This window comes from Eulemur rufifrons, chromosome 2, assembly GCF_041146395.1.
Source record: "Eulemur rufifrons isolate Redbay chromosome 2, OSU_ERuf_1, whole genome shotgun sequence".
Lineage (NCBI taxonomy): Eukaryota > Metazoa > Chordata > Mammalia > Primates > Lemuridae > Eulemur > Eulemur rufifrons.
Window position 1 is genome coordinate 79067783 of NC_090984.1, and position 27758 is coordinate 79095540.

The 27758-nt window shown below is 33.8% G+C and overlaps 1 protein-coding gene across 2 annotated transcripts in view; it reads right to left on the reverse strand.

Moving 5' to 3' along the window:
• Nucleotides 1–27758, reverse strand: part of MDGA2 (MAM domain containing glycosylphosphatidylinositol anchor 2) — a 767088-nt gene that overhangs the window by 242550 nt on the left and 496780 nt on the right. For both annotated transcript variants that reach the window (XM_069464601.1, XM_069464600.1), the window contains one exon: nucleotides 21059–21191. In XM_069464601.1, the coding sequence (XP_069320702.1) occupies nucleotides 21059–21089 (31 nt within the window). In that variant the 5' untranslated portion in view covers nucleotides 21090–21191. The remainder of the gene's footprint in view (nucleotides 1–21058; nucleotides 21192–27758) is intronic.

The window sequence follows — 27758 nt, forward strand, 5'->3', positions numbered from 1 at the left end:
TATAAAGTAACCTAATTCATAGGGAAGATCATCAGAAAGGAGAAACATAAAAAAACTGGAGTGAACTCCAAATTTCAAAAATTCTCATCTAGGATACTATTTGCTTAGTTGGTTTTTCTTTTTCTTTTTCTTTTTTTTTTGGACAAGACTTACCTGAAAATGATAAAAGCTATATATGGCAAACTCACAGCCAACACCATACTGACTGGGGAAATGTTGAAAGCATTCCTGCTTAGAACTGTAACCAGACAACGTTGCCCACTCTCACCACTTCTATTCAACATAGTGCTGGAAGTCCTAGCCAGAGCAATCAGACAAGAGAAGGAAATCAATGGGGATTTCCCAAATGGGGAAAGAAGAGGTCAAACTATTACTCTTTCCTGAGAACCAAATTGAAGACTCAATAACTTGCACAATAGCAACAAAGAAAATAAAATACCTGGGAATATATTTAAGAAGGCAAAAGACCTCTATAGGGAGAACTACAAAACACCGAGGAAGGAAATAGCAGAGGATGTTAACATATGGAAAAATATACCATGCTCCTGGGTTGGCAGAATCAACATTGTTAAAATGTCTGTACTACCCAAAGTCATCTACAGATTCAATGCAATCCCTATTAAAATGCCAACATAGATCTAGAAGAAATGTTCTATGCTTTGTGTGGAACCAGAGAAGACCCTGCATAGCCAAAGCAACCTTAAGCAAAAAGAACAAATTGGGAGACATCAATTGACCAGACTTCAGGCTATATTACAAGGCTATAGTAACCAAAACAGCATGGTACTGGCACAAGAACAGAGAGACACAGACCTATGGATCAGAACAGAGAACCTAGATATAAAACCTTCCACATACAGTTAATCAATCTTTGATAAAGCAAATCAAAATATTTGCCTAGTTTGAATCCCCCCAAAAGCAGACCTTGATCCAGCAGTTCATTTGGGCTGGGATCCCAGGAACATATTGAAGGAGCAGAGAAGGGCAACAGGAAAGGAAGAAAAGCCAGTAAAGGAGCACTAATGAGCAAGTTATCACTGTGATAAACTCGGTTCCCTACTTCTGGGAACCCTCTGAGAGACCAAGTAGAGGGCACCTCAGAACTCTCTCTCTGGAGTACAAGGAGGCCAGCTAGAGTGTTTATCCAGCAACTCCTGTCCCTCATTAATTGTGGTTGTTCTGTGGGCCTCAATTTCCTCATCTCATGCTCTGGCTGAATACATTCCTATATTCAGAGAGTCTGCAGGAAGAAGGATATAGAATATGGAATCTGTCCTAAGAAACTGTAGTAACCTCTAGGCCAGGCTAGGAGGACGAGGCAAGCCACTCACAATGTCTGCTGTGACACTGTTTCCAGTAAATCAATAATCAATGATTGGCTATGTGGAGACAACGTGAAAAAGATAAAAGAAAGAAAAAACAACGACGGGATGGCTGGTAAGTGGAGGCACATTTATCAATCTGGATATAGGTTCAAAATGGAATGAATGAGAAGACAGTATGAGTTAAGGAGACAGGAAGGAAAAACACAGTTAACTTTCTGCTTCTGTTCCATGACCCTACATTTTTAAAATCATAAAACATTTACAGATGCTAAGCAAACCCAGTCTAGTTTGTGTGTAGAGAGACATGCTTAAACTATGCTTACAGATTCTAGGAATAGAAAAATGTTTCCTTTGGAATAACTAGTCATTTCACGAAGAGAGGATATCACTGTATTTTGATACAGTACATTGGAATCCATTTTCAACATGTATTTCACTGAAATACAAGTAACAGTGAACATCTCACAAAATAAAGATGAGAAAATATATTAGAAGTTGATTTGAAAACTCAAAATAGTCTACCCATTTAGTTGGAGTTATTATTCAAATAGTATCATTCATATATTGATTGATTCTCATGAAGCCCAAGAATGACATCATACTGGGAAATTCTATTTAAAATGATGCCCCAGGATATGGCAGTACTTGAAATCATTTTCATAAATAATGTTTAATGCAGGAGAGATCTTTTGCTATAAATATTGAAGCTAACATGCATTTTTCATTATTTTAATATTTGCAGGACAAATATTTCTGGAAGTAATTAAGAAGGAAGAATAAGAGTGTTCCTTCATGGAAATTTGTATAAAAGTCTTTTTCAAGAAACCTAATTCATGTGACCATGAGTCACAGACCAGGGATTCCCTAGATGGGTTTCATTTGCCTCCATGGTATCTATTGTTATTATTATTGTCGTCAGTGAATGAATGCTTTTAAGCATTGTTTGTTCTCCCTAGTACAATATACTCTCCATTCATACAGTAAGTATTTCTAGAGCATCTACTGTGTATCTGGCTCTGAAATAGTCACCTGTGATGTATCGGTGAATGAAACAGTAAAAGAATCCCTGCACTTAGAAGCTTACAACTTGACAAGAAGAGAATCAGCTCTCTCACTATCACTCCTGTTGTCTTCACTGATTTTACTTGTTTCCATCACCTGCCTCTTCTCTGAAGTCATGTACATTTATGATCCTTGACCAAGCCGTTAATGTCATCAGAGCACAGTGAGTAGAGAAAATTGCTAAAAGGTTTATTCTTCAGTGAACTGAGACTTTACAAAATATAACAAGTGACACATTTGAATCTAATCACTGAATGAGATAAATAGAAAAGCTAGAAATAGAGTTTGTGTTCTAAAGTAAGCAAAAGTTAATGAAGCAAAAAAGATTATCAGTCCATAATCTATACCAATAGTTGGGGTACTAATACCTAATAGCTTCAAAGGTTGTCATAAACAATAGAAAGTCATGATGAAGAAAATCTGTAGCACCACACATATCTCCTTCCTTTCGTCAAGAGTCCTTACTGTCCTTTCCAACAGGTGAGGTCTTGATAAACTTGTTCTCATTCAAGTTTACAAGAAACTGAGCATTCATCTTCAGGAGCAGAATCCTAGAGGGTCATCACTTATGGAGAGAAAGTCCAAGCTAACCACTTCCAACTAAGAGATGTGTTGTCCATAACATATTCTTATGCTTAATGGATAACAGCAAAATTTTAGGTGTAGTACTAGATTATCACAAGATCAGCAAAGCATTAACTTTCTATTTGTGTTGCCTAAAACTCTCTTCCAGTGCTTAGCTTGTCTACTTAGTAAAGCAACCATGAGGTAATTTATCATGCTCAAATAACAATACAAAATTTTCACCAAATTTCCAACTTTTTTCCAGGCCAATTGAGTTGCTTCCTCTTTTGTATGAGCATAGCTGCTTATAATACCCCCTCATTAGAATATCTGCTCCTGCTCTTCCACTGTAAGATATTTAGGAATAGGATATAAGGGTTAAAAGGTTAGGGTTTTTCATCTTTGTACCACCAGTGCCCAGAAGAGGATTTGACAAGAATTTAGGTGCTTCATAAAGTCCTACTGAATGTAAGAATGGTAACTTCAAAAATTAGTGAATAACATCTATAGAAAGTAGTAGAAAGCTACCTCAAAGAACTAAAAGTAGAATTACCATTTGATCCAGCAATCCCACTGTTGGGTATTTACCAAAGGAAAAAAATACATTCTATAAAAAAAGACACCTACACTCAAATATTTATAGCAGTACAATTCAAACAACCCAAGTGCCCATCAATACATGAGTGGATTAATAAAATGAGGTATATGTGTACCATGGAGTACTTCAGCCATTAAAAATGGTGAACTAACACCTCTTGAATTAACCTGGATGGAGCTGGAGACCATTCTTCTAAGTGAAGTATCACACGAATGGATAAACAAACACCACAGGTACTCGCCATTAAATTGGAACTAATCAATCAATATTTATGTGCACATATGGAAATAACATTCATTGGCAATCAAACAAGTGGAAGTGGGGCGGAGGAGATAGGTAAATTCATACCTAGCTCATACAATGCACACTATCTGGGGGATGAGCATACTTATAACTTTGACTCAAACAGTACAAAAGCCATTTATATAACCAAAATGTTTGTACCCCCATAATATCCTGAAATAATAAAAAAAAATTAGTGAACATAAACTACATCTGAGCCCTGACTATTCATCATAAATTTAATAAAAATATTAAAACAAAACAAAATCAGTGTGAAAGAATATGACAGATCACTCAGGATTTCATGAGCCATTTAAAAAATTCTAGTTATGAACACCTGCCAGTTCTTTCATTATCCAACCCATTTGAACTTAACTATGTTTCATAGTATTAACAAGGAGATGGTAAAGAACTTATCTATCAAAAATTATTACACTATTCATAAAAAGTAAATACAATACATTATTTACACTCATTTGTACTCAATTCTTTGTTCAGTTATACTACTGAACATTGCTATTAATAAGCCACGTAATTAAGCCAAATTGTGACTCTAGAACCAAAATAAAAGGCACATAGCCTTTTTCATAATAGAACCAGTATGTAGATAATTCAATATGGATTTATCAAATCAGTCAGGATTTAAGACTCTCTTGCGAGAGCAATATATCAACAACAGAACATATAAAGACATCATCTCTAAGACCTCTAGCTGCGGTGTTAATCTCACAGCTATACTTTTATTTTTTCATTTTGTACCACAGGGAAGGTTCACTCCTATTGGGAAAAAGATTTTGTCTGATCTAGATTAGTTTTTTTTTTTTCATTATCTGTCCTGGGGATACTTTATTTCAGTCTCTTATCTGAAGCTCTTTATGAGTCTATAGCTTTATTATATAGTAATTTTGGCTAAGGATTATTTACAGTCCATCTTAAAGAATAATGCTGTTATGACTTTGCCACACCCAAACCATGATTTGAGGCATGCCTTTTCCCCCCTACAATGCTCACCGCGTCCATTAGTTGTGATTTCACCCACCCCCAATCCCCTAATCTCTGAAGAATATTACTACCGTGTGAGCACCATGTGTTTTTACCCTCATAGTATCCTGAAATAAATAAATAAAAAGAAATAAACTCTGCTGGGCCTCTGTCTTCTCCTCCAAACAATGAGGAAATTCTGTTAGATAATTTCTAAAGGATTGCTTAGAGCAAGTTTTTACCATGATTACAAAACACTTGGGCACATAGCCTCCTAATCTATGACATATCTATGCTCAGATTACTCAGATGCTTAAATTGGTTCCATGATATAACAAAGATTAAAAATCATATCAGAAGCCTAATTAGGCAGGTTCATGATCAAACAAAACAAATTGATTACAAATAGAGGGATGTACCTATTTTCTATTTTAAGAAAAATTACTAATTCTACATATATTTACTCAGTACTAACTTTACTTAGTACATTGGATATTAAAACAAAAAAGAAAAAAATGCTTTCCTTGTGGAGTTTACAATTAGATGAAGACAATTATAGGCCTTAATATGTACCAGGCATTCTCCAAAAGCTTTACCTATATTAACTCATTTAATTGTATGAGGAAGGTACTATTACTACTTTATTTCAGTTATTAGAAAAATGAGAAATAGTTTAGAAATAGTTTAGGTAACTTGCCGTAACTCACATAGCTCGTATAAGGTGGAACTGGGATTTCAATCTAGGCAGTCTGGCTTGCGAAGGATATAAAGGAATGGAGATAAACCCCAGAATGAAATAAATGAAGCTGATAATTTCCAGGTTCAATTAAATGCTTGATAATATTTGTGCCAGAAGAAGAATGAGTGCTGCCTCTCTAACAGAAAGAAAGGATAACATTGATACCATCTATCATGTTATAAAAAATTAGCTAGAGTAAAAACAAACTTGCGAGTCAGAACTCCAGAAATATCTACTGTCTAAAATAGAAGTTGAAAAGGATTTGTGAACCATTTAAGTCATAATTACAAAGCTTACATTCTGAAGTGTCTATGGAAGAGGATCTTAAGCCATTGCCCAGGATGTGTTTATGCCTAATTAATACACAACTTTAATGGGCTCGGTGATTTAAATTCTCAGATTTTAGGTTAGGAAGAAAAATGTAAACATGGAAAGGATTCTTGAGACAGGAAAATGACAGCAGCAGTGGCAGCTGGCAATCTGTCAGTAAAAGAATGAGAGGAACAACTATGCGAATATACAGAATAGTAAATGCAGCCACACAGAATAATATTAACCCAGCTTCCATCTACCTCAATTATCACTCCCAAAATGCCAAATTAGGCAAGATAGTTTAAGAAAGGAAGGAAAGAAGCAATACACACATATATTTAGATGTTAGTAATAATAATAAGAAGATTTTGAAGTATAGAAATTACATAGTTCTCCATGGAGGAGCCCAGAGTGGATGGAGATAGTCTGACTCTTCATGCCCCTACCCTGCCCAAACCAGCTCTGTAACATGGACTGAAAATATGAGCAGTGAATGGACTAAATCGAAAGGACTAAGATGAAGAACTTGGAATGTAGAACGATGACAAAGTTTATTCAACATTAAAAAGAAAAGAGGGAATGAAAAAAAGAGAAAAGACAGAAAAAGAGAGGGAGAAGAGAAGGGGTAGAGAAAGAGAGAAAAAGATGGAGAGACAGTGAAAAAAATTTGCTGATGCTTTTCGGGTTTGCAATAAAACACAAAAAGTAGACAAAAGGAAAAAAATGATCAACATTTTGCTAAATACACTATTAGACTAAAGGACAGATAAACTAAATCAAAGCATTCAAATTACACATATATTCATACTTAATACACTCAAGCATTATAATGGTCAAATACTTTTAATTCTAGGAACAGTTTTACAAAACAGAATATCATATTTTGATTGCTTGAATTAGGTTATAATTTAGACAAGTGCAGTATAATGGGTACCTCAAACCTTACCAAATACTCATTACACTATCATGGCTGGAATCACTGCTCTAGTCTCCAATGGATATGTGTACCTTGAACAAGTCAGAATGAGGAGTCTAAGTCTAGGAGTTGAAGGTGCCTCGATAAACTAAGTCCTAACCAAAGAAACTCTAGAAATATATATAGATTTTGCTTTATATGTTTATGAGAGAAGTTTTCCTATTAGGTACAGATACATTAAGTATTGTATACTTTTATGTTTATATTGATATGCCTTTTCCACAGTTAATTAAATAAAAAGGGGGGGAAATAGAGAAAAAGAAAAAAGATTCAGACCACCATTTGTTAAAAATAAATGTCATTCAATGTAAGAAAATTAATGTTGTACGCCACATTAACAGGCTAAAGATCATGTGATTACATTAATAGATGCAGAAAAAGCATTTGACAAAATTCAGCACCCTTTCATGATAAAACTCTCAAAAACTAGGACTAGTAGAAAATTAGCTCAAAATAATAAAGGCCACATATGAAAAACTCACAGATAACATCATACTCCATGATGAAAAACTAAAATGTTTTCCAGTCAGATCTGGAAAAGAGAAAGGATGCCTGCTTTCACCACTTCTTTTCAACACAGTAGTGTAAGTCCTAGCCAGAGTAATTAGATAAGAAAAGAAAATGTATTCAAATTGTAAAGGAAGAGGTGAAATTGTCCCTGTTTGCAGAACACAAGATTTTATGTATAGAAAACCCTAGAGACTCCATAAAGGAAAAAAAACAAGCCTCTTAGAATTAATTAATCCAGTAAAGTTGCCAAGTGGCAGGATACAAAATCAACATATAAAACACAGTTCTGTTTCTATACACTAACAACAAACTATCTGGGAAAAAAATTGAAAAAACAGTCCCATTTACGATAACACCAAAAAGAATAAAATACCTAGAAATAAATTTAACTAAGGAGATGAAAGACTTGTACACTAAAAACTATAAAAGATTGATAAAAGAAATTAAACAAGAAACAAACAAAAATACATTCCATGCTTATGGTTTGGGAGATTTAATATTGTTAAAATGTCCATACTGTCCAAAGCAATCTACAGATTCACAGTATCCCTTTTAATATCTCAGTGGTATTTTTTTAAAGAAACAGAAAAAACAATCCTAAAATTCATCCGGAACCACAAAGACCACAAACAAACAAATCAATCTTGAGAAAAAAGAGCAGAGCCAGAGGCAGCATACTTCCTGATTTCATAGTATATTATAAAGCTATACTAAATCAAAACAGTATAGTACTGACATGTAGACATACATATAGATAAATGGAACAGAACAGAGAGCCCGGAAATCAATCCATGATGTACAGTCAACTGTTGTTCTACAAGGATATCAAGAAAACAGAATGGGTAAAGGATAGTCTCTTCAAGAAATGGTGTTAGAAAAACTGGATATCACATACAAAAGAATGAAATTGGACCTCTAACTTACACCATACACCAAATTCAACTCAAAATGGATTAAATACTAAATGTAGTCTTGCAAGTGTAAAGCTACTAGAAGAAAGCATAGAAGAAAAGATACATTATATTGGTCTTGGCAATGATTTCATAGATACAACACAAAAAGCATAGACGACAAAAACAAAAATAAACAAGTGGCTCTACATCAAACTAAAAAAGCTTCTTCACATAAAAAGACACAATCAACAGAATGAAAATGCAACCTATGGAATGGGAGGAAAATTTGCAAACCATATATGAATTGAGGTTAATCTCCAAAACTTGTAAGGAACTCCTAAAACTCAACAGCAAAACCCCACTAATAACCTGAGTTTAAAATGGGCTGAAGACTTGAATAGACATTTCTCCAAATAAGGCAGACAATGGCTAAAAGGTATATGAACAAATGCTCAGTGTTACAAATCATCAGGAAAATACAAATCAAAGCCACAATAACAGTTCCCTTTATACCTGTCAAGATGGCTATTATTGAAAAAAAAGTGCTGGTGAGGATGTAAAGAAATTGGAAGCTTTGCACATTGTTGTTAGGAGTGCAAAATGGTAAAGCTGCAACAGAAAACAGTATAGAGGTTCCTCCAAAAGTTAAAAATAGAACTACCCTATGAAGTAGCAATCCCACTTCTGGGGTTGGCTATTTATCCAAAAGAACTGAAATCAGGATATCAAAGAACTATTAGGACTCTTTTTCACTACAGCACTGTTCAAAATAGCCAAGAGGTGGAAACAACCTATATGTCCATCAATTGAGGAATGGATATAGCAATTGTGATATATACATGTAATGGAAACCAGTCTTAAAAGATAAGGAAGTTATGCAATATGTGACATTGATGAACCCTGATAACATTCATTATACTAAGTAAAATGAGCAAGTTACAGAAAGACAACTATTGCATGATTCCACTTATATGAAGTACCTAAAATAGTCAAATTCATAGTATCAAAGAGTGAAGTAATGGTTGCCAGGGGCTGGAGGAGAGGGAAATGGGGAGTTACTAATCAAGGGGCATAAAGTTTGTCAAGCAATATGAATAAGCTCTAGAGATCTGCTGTACAACATTGTAATTGAAGTCTATAATACTGTACTGTACACTTAAAACCTTGTTAAGAGTGTAGATTTCATGTTAAGAGTTCTTACTGAAATAAAATTAAAACCATATTTTAAAAAATAAATAAATGTGTCAAACAGAGGGATTTCTTTCCAAGTTTTGTGTGTGGTTAGGAGACAATTTACTGAACTGAATTACAAAGCCATAAAATAGTGATTTACACCGAAGAAAATGACAATTTTAAACAATAGACCTTGTAGTAGGTATCATTACTTGTTGACTTATCATAAATACTAAATGCTGCCTAATACTCTTATTAGAGATCTATTTTCAACAAGAGTCAATTCAAGTCTAACTGCTTAACTAACTACATTTCTTATCCTGGGATTTCAGACACTCAGAGCACATTTAAATATATCGTTGCCATGTTCTAGGGCAATGCTGGTACATGTTAAGGAAGATATTTATTTTTTGAACAAGAGAATATTGTAATGTAATATGTGTAAAGGAACTAAATATGCTGCATAAAATGGAATATTGCTAAAGGAAAGATTAAAAGGCAATAAAATCTTTTTTATATTATTTTAAAATGAGAGATAAAACATTGGAATACCTCTGAATTCACTTCCTCCCTATGCATAACACACGCATGTACAAAATGTCTTGTCAACATTTTATTTCTCAAAGCTACTGAAAATACAGCTTCCACATTTTAGTTCTGGTGTTTTAAGTACAGTTGTTTATAAAACCACAATTCCCCTTTTTATTGCTTAATGAGCTACTGTAATGTCTTTGCAGGCCAAAAAAAGTACTTGCCATTTGTTATCAATATAGAATTATGTTTTGTTTTTCAAGTTCTTAATAGTCACATGTATTGACCTGCCTACTTACCTCTCCAGTGACTTGAAAATTAGACCCATATTACATATTCTTTAACTGTTCAGACCTGTATATACATAATAATGCTTTTCTAAACCTGTATTCATATTTAACATTTTGCATAAACACACAATGTTTAGCATGTAGACTTCTGTATATTTACTGAATTTTCAGGTTCCTTGAAGTATCATATCATATCTTTGTAAAGTCCATAGTGTCATAATTCCATATGGATATCACATCAGATTGCTTTCTAGTGATGATTTCAAAATTAAAAATAACCTACAAACATTACAGTTTTTATTAGATTGAGCTAAATTAAATATTGTATGCAATAAGGCAGGACTTTATTAAGTATTCCTGATCAAAAGAATTAGAAAGACATAATAAGAATAGAAGGAATTTAATCTGTTTTCCTCCTTTTCTTTCCCCATGTAGGCAATTATCTTAGCATATTCAATTCCAGGGAAATCTAACAAGAATATTATATTCTTGTTTTTCCAATATTTTTGTTCACTTATTTTCTGTTGTATCTAATTTTTGATCTCTTCACTTTGGAAATATGTATTTTAATTTGTATTTAATATGTGACAATCATTTTAAAAGAATCGTATCCATTGTTACCTATTAAATGAAACTATATAAAATTGGCTATACTTGACCATTTTAGAACTATAAACTTTATTCAGCAAAGGAAATCAAATTGGTTTTGCTGACATTTGCTAGAGACTAGAGACAGAACAGAATACTACCCAATAGTTCTTACTTCTCTGACTAAAAAACCTGCCTTTTGCTTGATTGAGCACAATGTTGTAATTCCAACCCGAAGCTAAAACTTAAAGAGCAGCTTTATACAACTGTCACATCTGTTTATAACAAAAAGGCTATACCTGATTTTTGATAATTTCCATTCTTGTCAAGTCAAAGAAATAGGCACCATTAAAAGAATAAAAATCAACAAATTCCTACATCACAGTGTATCTATCAAAAATCAATACTACTGACTTTATTGCGGATTCACTGGATAGTATGTGATCGAAGAATGCAGTCCATAAAATGCTCAAGTAGAACAATGTGACAACAAAAGTAAAGTGGCTAAAAGGAGCCAGCAGAAAAAAATGTCCTTCAAAATACAAGCTAAAATATATTACTAAACAATTGGACATACCTATTTTCTACAGCACTAAAGCAGTAGCAAGAAGAGCATGTTGTTATCAGGAAAAAAAATAGATGGTTCTTAGAATGGACTTTACAGGTACCAGAAATTGAAGGAACAGCTAAAATCACCGGGATGCTTTGGAAATAGTTGCCACAACAGCAGACCAAAAGTACATGCTGCACTTAGACTTGCAGTTAAAAGGATGATGCCAATGTGTCTCTGCTGCTCTGCCTGCCCATTATTTCTCAGCCTACCAACGCTTCCTCTCTCCCATTAGTCTCTATGGCAATGCATGGATACACTAGTCCCTACAATATGGGCTACTACAGACTCCTCTTTTTCTAAAACTTAATTAAAAGCTCCAACAAACCAATATGGATCTTAAACTATGCCTAATCGTGGCACACATGCTTCTGTGATATTGACAGTGACCACAAGGCTACATTTAGCTATACCACGCTGTGTACGCTATGGGGTATGGTGTAGCTATACTTCCATGAGTGTAGTTAAGGTTAGAAGATGCTTTGAAAACACAAATATTTTAGAATGAAGATGTAATCAAACTGTGTATTTCATCATATCAGAACATTGCAGGGAAAAAAAATATTCATTTATGGCTGAGTCAAAGGAAAGCTGTTTGCATTTTGCCTGTTCTTTAAATTGAAAAATGTATTGTTTACGTGTTCTTTGGTGAGATAATAATAAACTTCTATTTTTCTAATAGAACATTTTTAAATTATATATACCTGATACTGATTAGTATGCTTGATTTTAAGATACAATAAGAACATGTTTAGATTTTTCATTATGTAAGTAAATATACGATATTACAAAGTTTTTTTAAAAAATACATCAGAACTAATGTGATAAACATTAATATACATACTATTAATATAATTTATACTTAATAATTCATATTTATACAATATTTGATATTTATTTATTTCTCCAACTATTGACAAAAAATTAGAATTTAGCTGTAATTTAAGATTTCTGCTAAAAAATATAGATTAGTAGATTCTATCATTGATAATTTCCACTACGTAAAAAAGGAAAAAAATAAAATCAAAAGACTAGATGAAATTTTAGAAAGCCTCATTGCTTGCTTCACAAAAGATATTTTTAATATACTAACCACAACCACCACCATAACTAAGAGCCTACTATTGCCAGGCTCATTAAACATATAATCTCATTTCATCATCCCAGTATCTGTAATGAAGTAAGATTCTTTGCGAAAACTGATAAGCTAACTGCCTTAGGGCTTGAAGGAAAAGAATGGCCAGGTACACATCTTCTCTTGGATAGAGAACAGTGACTCTTCCCTGCCAGTGACTTTTTCTATAAGAAATACTGAGAGCACAGATATTTGGCTAAATTTTTTCTTAAATATTAGTGTAAGCCCCATGTATAAAAGGACCATAGCACCAAGTATTAATCTTCTCAGATTTTGTAAGCCTGGACTTTGCTTGTATGAACCATGGGGCACAACGATAGCTGTGTGCTTATAGGCTGCATCTACTTCTTTGTAGCAACCTCATTCCCTGTAAGTTATTTTGTTGCTGTTACTGTCATTATTTTGCTAAATAAAAATGAAATTTTACAGTGTGTTCTCTTCCCGTGAATATGTAACCTACTCTAGAGCATGTTATCAACACGATTTAGCAGAACAGTTCAAAGTTCAAAGAATTGAAGGAATTGATCATATCGCCGTACAGTAGGAAGAGCCAAAATCTACATCCAGGTCTTTTCCATTAATGCTTCTTTATGTAGAGTTGCTTAAGGCTCTATATGCACCAATGCTAACAATTGACATTAAGACTAGTAGTATCCTATGTGGAAGTAAGCTGGATGGTCAATTAGATCACTGGGGGACCAATTGTTCTGGTTTGCCTAGGAGTATGGGGTTTTCCAGGATGTGGGACTTTCACTGACTCCAAGGCAAATTGGGATGGTTGCTCAGCCTAAAGATGACACTTTAATATAATCTATCCTAGGATTTTGGGTGAATAAGTAACATGACTAGCTACATGCACTTAAGGAAATTATTATATCTTCATCATCACAGCCAGTAATCTATAAAATCAACTTGTCAGTGAATGATCATGGAGATATTATAAAAGACAAATTATGTAAGTTATGTGTGGCAAGCTCAAAAACCATGAGGAAATTGTAAAATACACCTTAGCCACTGAATTATTACCTATAACACAATTCTCAGTAGTTTGATTAAAACAGTAAAACCTTGAAAAGAACCAAGCTACAGTCTATAAATCTATAACCTAGAAGCAATTTACAAATTAAAATTAATTGTTCTTAGGAGTATAAAAATCCTATTATTTTATTTATCATATCTCCAATCTACTGAAATGATTTTAAAACACACAATTTGAACTTTTGTAAGATTTTCTTATGAATAACTTTTAAACTTTACAATTATTATAATCTAATAGCATATTAAGAATAATAAATACTTAAAGTTGGATAAATCTAATCAATGAATCTTCTAGGTGTTTGCTAAAAGACTTTTTGATGTGGTTCAAAGTGTTGTAAGTTGTGAGATAGCATTTCAGTAATTTGTATCCTTTTCGATAAGTATAGTACTGTTGCCTTTCAGTTGACTAGCAATGTTTTCTGACCTTTTTGTGGTTTTAGCTATCCATTGTATCTGGGTTATGATATCTTCTGAAAGAGTTACTAGTATATGGGGGATATTTATATAAGAACTCATAGTCTCAAAATAAACTTGAATACAAGGAACCTGAAAAATTCATTGTTAAAACAACAAAATGCACAGGTATATGTAGATCTCAGCAACATGCAAACTTCCTATTACTATGGTAACAGAATTTTGAAAAATCTGGGTTGTCTTACTGCTCTGGAAACTGTTTTAGGAAGACCAAAGTTGAAACTCCATAATGACCATTGTTTTTGTCTGCAGATTCGTTGCCTAATCATCTTTATATTTTCACATTTTTAAAGTTACATTAGTGAGAATGTGTCATATGTAAGTTTTATTACCTTAGGAAATGACAGGGAACTCAAAAGAAGAATCTGTTGAATATTAACAAACTTGCAAGTTTCTTCTGTTTCCTGACAAACCATTATCAATTTCACAAAAGGAATATTTTATATTTATGTTAAACATTTCTGCTAATAGTTTAAAATCAAATATATCCAGAATATGCATTCATTTCTAGAGATTTTCTGGGAAATGCTAATATCTAATGTACCTACTGACAAAAGCAATCCATAAAATAATTATGAACATATTTCAAGATTAGTCATCAATGGTTGAAGCTGTACACTGTATCGTAGCAAAAAGTCCGAGATTCTTGTCATCATCTCATCATGATTGCTGATGATGCCAATTTTATCCCTTCTTTCTGTTACCTAGGTTAACACCCCAATGATAACTATTTACTGAATGTTTTCTACATGCCAGATACTTTTCTAAGTTTTATATTTAATAGCATTTATTGCCTACAAAATGAAAGAATATGGGTCTTTTTTTGTTAAATTCATTTTTAAGGAGGCAAAAAATAAGTTTAGAGAAGCTAAGTCACATCACCAAGAGCACAGAACCAAAATGTAAACATTAGATTTTTGAATTTTAAAATGTACGCAAAGGAGTTATAGGAAACATCTTATTCTCTAATAACAGTATATCAATAATATTCTAGTAACTTTTGTTGTGTTCCCTTGATATCTGTAGTAGTAATTATTATTAATCAGATAACCTGAATTGTCTGTGGTAAAAAACTATTAAGGTATTCATATTTCCAATATTTTAGCACATAAAAAGGTGAAAAGTCAAATGTTTTATCCTGTTTCGCATACTAACTTTGCCATCTTAAAAAAAGAAAATTGGAAGAAAACAAAAACTGACAAGGCACAGTTTCACCAATAATTATTTGTGTACCAATTTTAATAATTTGGTCATGCTTTTAAAAATTTTTGCTGATGCTACTACAAAAGGGATATTTGTTCCTCACTAAAGTTTCGTTTTACCTTCTGCTTTTAGAGTTGCTTTCTTCCTATTTTCCCAAAGCTAAAAATATAGGGCCATAAATACTCTAAATAGACTCCCCTTTTAAAATTGAGTTCGTGGTGAAAAATAGGGTGTTTTTTTTTAAAGTCTGACTCATTTTTTGCATTGATTTAACATATATTGTAAACTTATATCTGAAATTTTAAAGGAAAAGCAATCCTAAATGCAAAGTGTTATGGACTGAATTTTATTCCCTCCTCCAAATTTTTATGTTGAAGCCCTAATCTTCAATGTGACTGTTTTTGGAGATAGGACCTTGAAAGAGGTAATTAAGGTTAAATGAGGGCCGGGCGCGGTGGCTCACGCCTGTAATCCTAGCACTCTGGGAGGCCGAGGTGGGCGGATCGTTTGAGCTCAGGAGTTCGAAACCAGCCTGAGCAAGAGCGAGACCCCATCTCTACTAAAAATAGAAAGAAATTATATGGACAGCTAAAAATATATATAGAAAAAATTAGCCGGGCATGGTGGTGCATGCCTGTAGTCCCAGCTACTCGGGAGGCTGAGACAGGAGGATAGCTTGAGCTCAGGAGTTTGAGGTTGCTGTGAGCTAGGCTGACGCCACGGCACTCACTCTGGGCAACAGAGTGAGACTCTGTCTCAAAAAAAAAAAAAAAAAAAAAGAAGGTTAAATGAGGTCATAAGGATAGAAACCTAATCCAGTAAGGCTGGTGTCCTTACATGAAGAGGAAGGGACACTAAAGCTCTCTCTCTTTCCCTCCACGTACAGTGGAAAGGCCATGTGAGGAAAACAGAAAGAAAGCAGCCATCTTCAAACCAGCAAGAGAGCTCTCACCAGAAATCAACTCTTATGGCACCTTGCTCTTAGGCTTGTAGCCTCTAGAACTATTAGAATTTAAATTTCTGTTATTTAAGCCACCCAGTCTGTGGTATTCTATTATAACAGCCCAAGCAGATTAATATTAGGACATCCCCATATTTGCACCAGTTCTCACAAACCTAGATAGCCTTTCTTCAAAACTGTGATTATAGGCAAAATAATATACTACATTCTAATAAATGATTACCTAGATAATGTGGAGATCACCTAATGGCGATTAGTTTATGGTTAGTACTCAGGTGCAGGTGACAGCAAAATTCTTACTGCCACTTCCTTTTGTACTTAAACTGGCTATTTATGACAATGGGAACACCATATCACAAGAGGAATTATTTTTGTATTTTCTTTCATAGTCACAACTATCAAAATTTCTATAACTGAAATATTATTAATATTTCTCATAACAGTTAGATGAGTTAGTTAAATTCCTATAAACATAGCAGAGAATTGTCATGAATAGATCATGATATCCACAAAGTTTTATATAAAGTTTATAGCAATGGCTGGGCATTTATATTATAACTTCCCTATGAGTTATATAAAATAAAAAGAACAAAGAGTAGTTGCAGAACACAGGCAACTATTCTTTAACTTCTAATTCTTCCATGATAATTTACTGAGACAGATTGGAAACAAAAGAAAACAGAAGAGAAAGAAGATGAAATTGGTGAAAAAGGGAGAGAGGGAAGAAGAGGAGGAAGAAAATGAAGAAATACAGGTTTCTCCATTTCTATAACTAGTAATAGATGCAGTTACTTGGCTCCTAGATTTAATGCACATTTAAGGAAGACATCTTAATTAGATAATTTTTATAAATGCTAAGGTTGAGCAGACTAAATCAAGGGATCCATATAATAAAGTAAAATGAGCCCCACTTGTCCTGTTTCATTATAGACTTCACCATAGCCTCTCAAGTAGGTACAAAATATGTTTTTCATCCTAATGTAGGTAATTTAATCAATTCTTATTTGCCTCTGAAATTATGAGACATAAACACATAAGTGCTTGAAATACATTAAAATAAATGAAATCTGTTTTATCATAATTACTATGTGCCCTCATGTTGAAAATAAACATAAGTTGATAAATTTAAAATAATTTATAGTTAGTTACCATAATTATGATAATTTTAAAATTTACCTATATTTATTAAAATTATAAATTTAGAAATCTTAACAGGTTAAAGATAAGGTTTCAATAAACTATGAGAAATAGAGCTACATTAAGAATTTACCAATCAAGAACTAATGGTCTTTTTCTTCCAAATAGGAGTAAGGAAACAACCAAAACCACTTCTGGACCCTGCTACAGCACTATGTCAAGTGGTCAGTGTGCACGACAAGAAATAAATAAACATGGCACTTTATCTTTTATAAAATTCTATGAACTGTCATGATAAGGTTTAAGACAGCTAGATTAGGTATGATACATAATGACACTTCTGTGGCAGGAGACATTTTTATAGCATGCCAAGCAAGAAACGGGTGCCAACAAATTAATGAATACTTTCTATGGCTAATCTACAATTATGGGCTCTACAGTAATGCCAATTCATGACAGGAAAGTTAAGAAAACTCGTCACTGGTAAATCCATAGATGACACTGATTTTTAAAATGACATCTAGACATTGTTTTTCTAAGTAGTTCTAGAAAATTGATTTCTATTAACAGAAGTTCCTATTCACAAAATGGGATGGGTTCATGGTGAACAGTATAACGAGCACTACATTTTATTGTCATCCACAGCGGTTATTAAAACTAGTTTAAAATGCATACTTTGTTGGTCTATATCTTAGAAAGTTTAATTCAGCAGGTACAGAATGGACTCAGAAAACTTTACTCTATGATGCAATAGTTCTACTGCAAGGACATTTTAGAAATTCTTACCCATAGCAAACATTGTTTCCACCTTAACACATTATGTCATTTGGGCATTCTGCAAAGCAGGTCCACAGACAGATTGCAATTAAAATGTTTATGTGATCACAGATATGTTGCAATAAAATTATGAATATACCAAAATTACATTTATTGGCCAATTATTTGACCTCCATTACAGAAATAATTTCCAAAGTTAAGACTTCCTTAAATATATTGGTTTACAGAGAAGATGAACCAAATATACTATAATATTTACAGTTTTCTCCCCCTCAATAAGGTATACATTTTCCTTGACATTTAGCAAACAAAGAATTAAAATATGATAATTTAACCTAGGTCACTCAGAGATTCAAAACAGTGATGGTCATAAGGAACAGCTGACTTTCACATGGATTATGGCAATGGTGAGCCAAGTTCCACTCACTGTATTTGTCAGGTTACAGACCTGTTTGCATGAGGATGCCCTAATCTTAATTTATTCCCTGTGTACTTTGAGAGCTACCTCAATGATCTCATCCATATGAAATACACACACCCTTCCAACTGTGAGCACAACCAAATGGGAAAAGTGCCAAAGCAAGTCCAGTTTGAATATGTAAAATATCAGGCATGTGACATGCCTGATTGTAGTTACTGAAGAGTCAAACAAATACTAGCTTGTATTTTTAAACTCAGGTTTTTACCATGCTCTAATAATCATTTTGTAGCAAATATCAATCTAAAATTTTTGTAAGATTATTTATAAAGGAGAATAATAGGTTTTATGTTTGCTTAATCTTAATCTATGGCTGAAAAATAAAGAATGGAACAGAAAGCTGAAAGGTTAAACAAAACATCTCTATTTACATTGCTTCTGTGCCCTCCACAGGAAAAGTACTCAACATTCTGTTTTCTGAGCTGATGATTATTAAACTCAGAATTAAAGAATCTGTTTCTTTAAAAGACTTTAGGCATCCTTTCACAGTAATCTTCCCCTTTCAGCTTTAAGATAAGTTCTTATTTATTCCTAAAAAACACTCTGGCTGAGATTTAAGTTCATTTTCTCCAGCTCTATAAAACCTAAGAGCTGGTCAGTCTCCTATTTAGAATAACTCTTCAAACATTGGGATCAATCTTGTCCATACCCTTATAAGCTGTGGGAACTTGGAAAATAAAAAAATACATATCTGCAACATACAAATATTAAATATTATTTTATTTCATTTTTTAGACTCTAATGATTTTTTGTATATGTGGATTTAGTTCATTCTCAAAACAACCCAATGAGGATACTTTCATTGCTATGGGATAGTTTGTTATGTCACAGATGATAGGAAGAGACATGATTTTAAAAATCTACCTGTTTATACCTCAGTAGTTATAAACTGAGATAATAAACACTAAAGACTTTAAAAATTAATACAGTGCTGCTCAAGTGCAAGGTTATAATATAAATAATAATATATCCACTGTTTTTTTCTTCCTTATTCCTCTGCAATACTATAGAATGACTTTCATTTTATTTTTAATTTTTCTCCCTGGATCATATGTATTTCAAAACTATGTTAATAAAACTAAGAAAAACAAAATTAGTTATAATAATTCACAATACACTTCATGCCAAGAAGAACAACATAATTACAACCAGTTCTTATGTGTTAATCTCTTATTTTTTTGTTTCTCACTATTCTATTTCCTCTTTTATAAGAGAAAAGAGATTATTAACTTTTATAAGTCTCAAGTCCACTAGATTTTATATTTCTATTTTTTCCTGCAGTACAATTTCTGTCAAGTCTTTCCCATCCTTATTGATAAGGTATACTTTTCTCTTTCACATTGTTCTTGTACTGTCCCCTAATGACTTTTATCTGATGCTCAATAGAATATTTTCCACTTTCAGGCAATTTAAATCTTAGCCAATATCCCTATGCCTATCATTGCTGACCTATAATAGGGAACTAATAAGTTTCTGATGAAGAGATGAATGAATGAATAAAAGAATGAGCATTTTAAAATGTTAGCAACTCAGTGAACATATGTTCATGAATCAATGTATGAGCATACATTTTTTATCATCCAGTAAAGTCCTAGGTTTAATCTGTTTTTATCAAATGAGTTGGCTGGAGTTGCCGACCAGCTCTTTGTTGGAAGGATTTATAAAGTGTGTTCCACATGCTATATATTAATATATATCAACTTGTTAATTCCTTCCTACACTACAACTTTATGACTTTATGAGGAAATGAGACAAAGAAGAGTAAAGTGATTCACTGAACAAGATCCAAGAACTACTAAGTGGCAGAAGAAGGATCTAGACCCAGACATAACAAAGTCCATACTTTTAGAGGTTTTGGTTAATGGGGAAAGGATCTCTAAAATTCTTTAGTTTAAAATAAATATTTAAAAGTAAAAATTTAAATTAAATGCCACAGAAAATTGGAGTTTCTTAAAAGAAGGTCAAATATTTATATAAGGTGATTTTTCATACACAATCCTACAAAACATGGCTCATTCACATGATCTCTCTTTGCTCTTTCCTTTAGTAAATTCTTCTTAATCTGTTTATAGCTATTCTGAGGTCTACATTAGTGAACACACGCTAACTTAAGTTGCAGTCTTTCTAATGTTTTGACATTTTCTACAAAAATACTTTTCTGTTTGTCACATTTATGAATACAATATTTTAAGGAACTGTAATTTTGTATGCTATATACACAAACATATTACATGGCATATACTGCAATTAAATTTTACTGTGTCCATTTACCAAGTTTTTCAGATATCCCAGAATTTTCTGGAAAAAAAGGTGCTTGTTCCTACTTACATTGTAGAAATCATTTGGTCTATAAGAAGGTTAAAGAGTTTTTAAACATTTGTTGTGGATAATAGACATAAACATACAGAGATAGTTCCATACCTGTTTTATTGGAAAGTCTAAATGACACCATCTTATCAGGAATATTACATACATTCCTCACTGAAGCGATGCAGCTATAATTGGCATAGTCCTGAGGTCGAAGATTCTTTAGTTTTAAGATCTTTGTTTCACCCTGAAAATGTAGAAAAGTTCATTAGAAAAAGCCAATGGTAACCAAAATGAACGATTGAAACATGGCATTATATTGTATTAAATCATACTATTATCAGAATATGGCAGATTGTCTTATTTTTTAACAAAAATACCCTAAATTTTAAAAAGCACTGCACGTTAAAATAATACTATATAATATTAATTATGCCTGGAGATAAAAACTAACAGACTACAATAAAAATGCATAACATTTTCTTTGCTAACTATCTTCCTGGGGGAAAAATCTATTTCTGGAGGTAGTTATGCAAATTATTATGCAAAGATCAGAACAGTGTACTTAATAATGAAGTTTTATTCAACAAACACTGCAATTTATGTAGACATCAATATGAAAAATTATGAAAGAAAAGAACCCTGAACAAGAGCCAGTAAATGAAAACCTGTTGTTAGAACAAAGTTAATGAAGTAAATCTAATGATATATAATTCAATTTACATACATAAATATCCTTTGTGTATAGAGCAGTGATAGGTTACAGATCTAAAACTGAATGAAAAAAGTATTCATGAGTGTTTCTATATTATTATTGTTACTGTTATTTTATGTTCAGGAGCACAAGGGCTAGGTCTCCAGATAAATCTACTAAATTATAGACAGATCCAAATCAGGCAAGTGGCCAGAATTATCTTACAAAATATTGAGCCAGGAAAGGCCATGTAAAAACATTAGATTGAACTTGTTCAAAGGGTAAAAAGAATAAACAAATGACAACAATAAGAATTTCTCCTGCCCAAGTCAAATTACGTTCCCTGGAATTTCTTTGCCTTCTAAAGGCATTAATGCATCTTTTCAACATAGTTCCTCTCGTAACTAACTTCCTTATTGTGATGGCAGAACAATGTCCCAATAATTTTATACTATTTAGGATAGAAATTTTCAAAATGTTAATTTTATATGGATAACATCTATATGGCATATGTGTTTCTTCCACTTTACTTGGATAACATTAGTTAAGTTGTGGAAACTGCAATACTTTCACACGCGACTGAGAAGGATTGAAATACTTAGTGACTTCGTACAGAGACACTGCTGTTCATTTGTGAGAAATGTGCCCAGACATAGGCACACAGTTTTCCAGATGTGTCAAATGAAGCCAGTCAGAGTGGCCTGTACCTGCAGTCCCAGCTACTCGGGAGGCTGAGGTCAGAGGATCTTTTGAGGCCAGGAGTTTGAGACCAATGTGTCAAATGAATCTCTGCTCCAGTGCACATGGACATTGTGGCATAACTCTTTTCATTCCCTGTCAAAATTCAGTCTTAAATGCCTTTAGCATTTTCATCAGTGGTATAAATAATAACTGCCTATCTTTTAATTTGTGTTAAAGAAAGACATTGCATTTTTATATACAAATATAAATGCACCCCACACAAATACACACAGAAGTCTGTGTATTTCTAGAATTTATATTTAAAATACATTTTATTATATTAACTACATAAAATTCCTGGAAAAATGAGCTTAGTTAGAAACAATAGTTGAAAGAAAATGTTATACTAGAACTAGTTGACTAAATTTTTGATGAGGTGATACATCTTACCCCTCCTACTTCTGTGACACATATTGCTCATATTTCTTTGATTTTATTTCTCCTCTCAACACTTAACTAGTAATAATCTCTGGTATTCTATAATATTTGTTCCACATTTAACCTCACTTGATACAATTTCCTTAGGTGATATTATCCTTGCAGATGAATTTCTGCTACAAGCCCTATTTTCCTGCCCTCCCCAAGTCTGGATCCATATTCTAGAATTCTCCCTTAAGTTTCAGATGCATTTACTAATTTTTTACCTCAACATGTCCATTTTGATGCTTCATAGACACCCTAAAACTCAACATACCCTAACTGAATTTCAAATCTATTCCTCTAAGCCCACTCTCCTTTCTCCAATAATAGGAATTTAGACACAAGTATGATTTCTTATTCTTATGTTCATTCTCTCTCTCAGCTAGATCCTTTTATTGACCTTTAAAATTTTTCAATCTTAATTATTCTTTTTATATATTTTTAAGTGTAGTACTCTAAATCCTACATTCAGCTGAAAAACTCATGATTGTGCTTGGTATAGCTTAAGTAAGCAAGCAAGCATAATGATCCGTACTTCAAGTCGCTATTGAGGTATAACTGACGGATAAAAATTATATGCATTTAAAGCAGCAGTCCCCAATCTTTTTGGCACCAAGAACCAGTTTCGTGAAAGACAATTTTTCCATGGACTGGGGTGGTGGGCAGGATGGTTTTGGGATGATTCAAGTGCATTACATTATTGTGCACTTTATTTCTATTATTATTACACTATAATATGTAATGGAATAATTATACAACTCACCATAATGCAGAATCAGTGGGAGCCCTGAGCTTGTTTTCCTACAATTAGATGGTCCCATCTGGGGGTGATGGGAGACAGTGATGCCCAAAATGTGTTGCTTATGTCCAGTCTACTTTGTAATCTTGTTTTTGTTGCTATCACTGCAGAAAATCCTGCTTCATAAAGACAGGATGTTGGAAATGCAAGCAGGCTTTTCAGTGCTTTTGTGGCAATCTCAGAATATTCTGCCTTGATTTTAATACAGAATGTATGGATATTTGAAGTTGTCTCAATATACTTTTAAGAACACTATCATTTGTGATCTAAAGAAGTTGATCCTCTTCCAGCACAGAGAAAGTCGATTCACCCAGTTTATTCACAAATGGGTCATGGATCCATTCCTTCCCAATACGGGGGGCTTTTGCAGTTTAGAAGTAATGCTGAAACTTTTGAAAGCTGAGATAGGTGATCATGCATCAGCTAGGAGAAAGAAGCCCCTGGTTCAGTCTCTTTCAAAATCTCTGCTAATGTTCGAAACATGTTAAAAATCCCAGTGTTCCCTCATTGCCCCCATAATTCCAGTTTGGCTTTGAATGCAGCTGCTTCATCTGCCAACTTGAACACAGTTGCCATTCTCCCCTGAAGTGGCAGATTGAGTTTGTTAAGCAGGTTGAATAAGTCACACAAGCACCCATTCTGTGTCACTGAAATGTTCTGTCAGTGGTGACTGCTTTCTGAAAGAAATCTCTGGAGCAGCTTGTAACTCAAAAATTTTCTTTAGAAAGCCATCTCACCTCTGTGCATAAGAGAAGATTCATGTGCTGTGTCCATCTCCTCACAGAGCTGTGTGAGCAGACGAGTTAAGGGCATGTATGTTAATGTGTTGATAATTTTAATTACATCCTGCAAAACATTGTTTAGTTCAGGTGACATTTTTTGGCTAGCCAACATTTCTATATGAATGACATAGATTCACATTCAAAAGTGACCTCCGTGACATGTGCAATGACACCAAAAAGCTGTGCAGTCATGGCAGCCACTCTGTCCATGCATATACCTACACAAATGACCAATTCAGTTTACCTGACACGTAATCATTCAAAGACTTGTATGGTTCTGCAGCTATGTTGTTGGTTGGCAACAAAAGTACACATAACATATCTTCATTCACATCCTTCTGAAAAATATATTGCACAAAAACAAGAATTGTTGCCTTGTCAACATCAGTTGACTCTTCAACCTGGATTGCATACCACGGTGATTCATTAATCCTCTCTAACAATTGAGCCTCAACATCCTCTGCTATTTCATCAATTTGCCTAGCTATGGTGCTAACCAAAAGACAAATATGTGTCACCATCTGAACTGTAGCCTTTCTTAAAAGTTCACAACAAATGTCCTTCAGCAGGCAGGATCAACTCTTCACCAATAGTAAAAGGCTTCTTAGCTTTAGCAATGTGGTTAGCTACTAAGAATGATGGTCTCAGTGCAGACACATTTGATGAAGTGGTGGCCTTCAATAATTGCTTCTGTTCTTCAGAATTGTTTCTGTTTTTTTGTTTTGGAAAACTCCAAAGGTTTGTCTTTTAATGCAAAGTGCTTGGTTTCCATGTGGCAAAGCAGTTTCATGGCTTCCTTGGATAGAGAGTCATCACATTTTATATAAAGCAGGCTTGGAGAATTTGAATCACCTGTTGCAATGAACCCATAATTTAAGTAGGACTCTTCGTATTTTCTTTTTTTTTTTTTGAATTTAAAATAGTCAATATATTTTTAATATAAGGATGACTCATATCTGCATAGTACACAAAATTTCATTTATTGTTTTTTTTTATTTCATCTTATTATGGGGGATACAGAATTTCAGGTTACATACGTTGCCCATGTACCGCCTGTCCCCCCAAGTCAAAGCTCCAGGCGTGTCTGTTCCCCAGACAGTGAGCATTGCACTCATCATGTAGGTATATACCCATCCCCTCCTCGCACCCCCCCTCCCCGAGTCAGCACCTTCAAGCGTTACCATTCCCCAGACGGTGCACAACGCACTCATCATGTAGGCATACACCCATCCCCTCCCCCACCCCCCACCTCAGTCTGATATCCAATTGGTATCCTTCCCAGATGTGAATTTAGGTGATGATCAGGGAAACCAATTTTCTGGTGAGTACATGTGATGCTTGTTTTTCCATTCTTGGGATACTTCACTTAATATAATGGGTTCCAACTTTCTCCAGGAGAACCATAGAGATGTCATATCTCCGTTATTTCTTATAGCTGAGTAATATTCCATGGTATACATGTACCACAGTTTACTAATCCATTCATGTATTGGTGGGCATTTGGGTTGTTTCCACATCTTTGCAATTGTGAATTGTGCTGCTATAAACATTCGGGTACATGTGTCTTACCTAACCTGCAAAGATGCATTTAGACTGAAAATAAAAGGATGGAAATCGATATTTCAAGCAAATAGTAGCCAAAAGAAAGCTGGTGTGGCAGTCTTAATTTCCAATAACTTAGCTTTCAAACCAATAAAAGCAATAAAAGACAAAGATGGTTACTATATACTGGTTAAAGGCACAATTCAACAAGAAGACATAACTATACTTAATATATATGCACCCAACTTAGGTGCACCCAGATTCATAAAGCAAACCCTACTTGATCTGAACCAAATGATAGATAACAATACTGTAATAGCTGGAGACTTTAACACCCCACTGACAGTACAGGACAGATCCTCCAAACAGAAAATAAAAAAAGACATAATGGACTTAAATAGAATCCTAGAACAAATGGGCCTGACTGACATCTACAGGACATTCTACCCAAAGTCCACAGAATGTACATTCTTCTCATCAGCTCACGGGACATTCTCTAAGATTGACCATATCCTAGGACATAAAGCATGTCTTAAAAAATTTAAAAAAATAGAAATTATACCATGCATCTTCTCAGATCACAGCGGAATAAAAGTAATAATGAACCCAAACAGAAACCCTCATTCCTACTCAAAGTCATGGAAGCTAAACAACTTTCTCCTGAACAATTATTCTATAAAGGAAGAAATAAAGACAGAAATCAAAAGTTTCTTTGAATTAAATGACAATGGAGATACAACTTATCAAAATCTATGGGACACAGCTAAAGCAGTCCTGAGAGGAAAATTCATATCCATAAATGCCTATATCAAAAAGGTATTTTCTTTTAAATGCAGCTTTTAATTTGTTGGCAGTCTTAGCATCTTCTGCTGTCTCATCATTGGGCCTCTCCCCCTATTGAAAGAAGCTCTCCAGCGATTTTTTTTTAAAATTTCTTATTTCAGCATTTTGCAGGAGTACTAATGTTTAGATTATATGTATTGTCCTTACCCAGCCTGAGTCAGGGTAAAGGGATGGGCTTAAAACATGCCCATCCCCCAGACAATGTGCACCGCACCCATTAGGTGTGAATATACCCATCACCTCCTCCTCCTCCCCCATCCCACTGGCCTTACAGTCAATGAATGTTACTTTTAGATGTGCATATTAAGTCTTGATCAATTAATACCAATTCGATGGTGAGTACATGTGGTGCTTGTTTTTTCATTCTTGTGATACTTCACTTAGTAGAATGGGCTCTAGCTCTATCCAGGATAATACAACAGGTGCCTAGATCACTCTTATTTTTTGTGGCTGAGTAGAACTCTATGGTATTCATATACCACATTTTATTAATTCACTCACGTATTGATGGGCACTTGGGATGTTTCCACATCTTTGCAATTGTGAATTGTGCTGCTATAAACAGTCAAGTGCAGATGTCTTTTTTATAGAATGACATTTTTTTCCTTTGGGTAGATACCCAGTAGGCGGATGTCTGGATCCAATGGTAGTTCTATTTTTAGTTCTTTGAGGTATCTCCATATTACTTTCCACAGAGGTTGTACTAGTTTGCAGTCCCACGAGCAGTCTATGAGCGTTCCTATCTCCCTGCATCCATGCCAAAATTTATTGTTTTGGGACTTTTTGATAAAAGTCATTCTCACTGGAGTTAAGTGATATCTCATTGTGGTTTAGATTTGCATTTCCCTGATGATTAGAGATGTTGAGCATTTTTTCATATGTTTGCTGGCCGTTAGTCTATCTTCTTTTAAAAAGTTTCTATTCATGTCCTTTGCCCACTTTTTAATGGAGTTGTTTGAATTTTTCTTGCTTATTTTCCTGAGTTCTAGATCG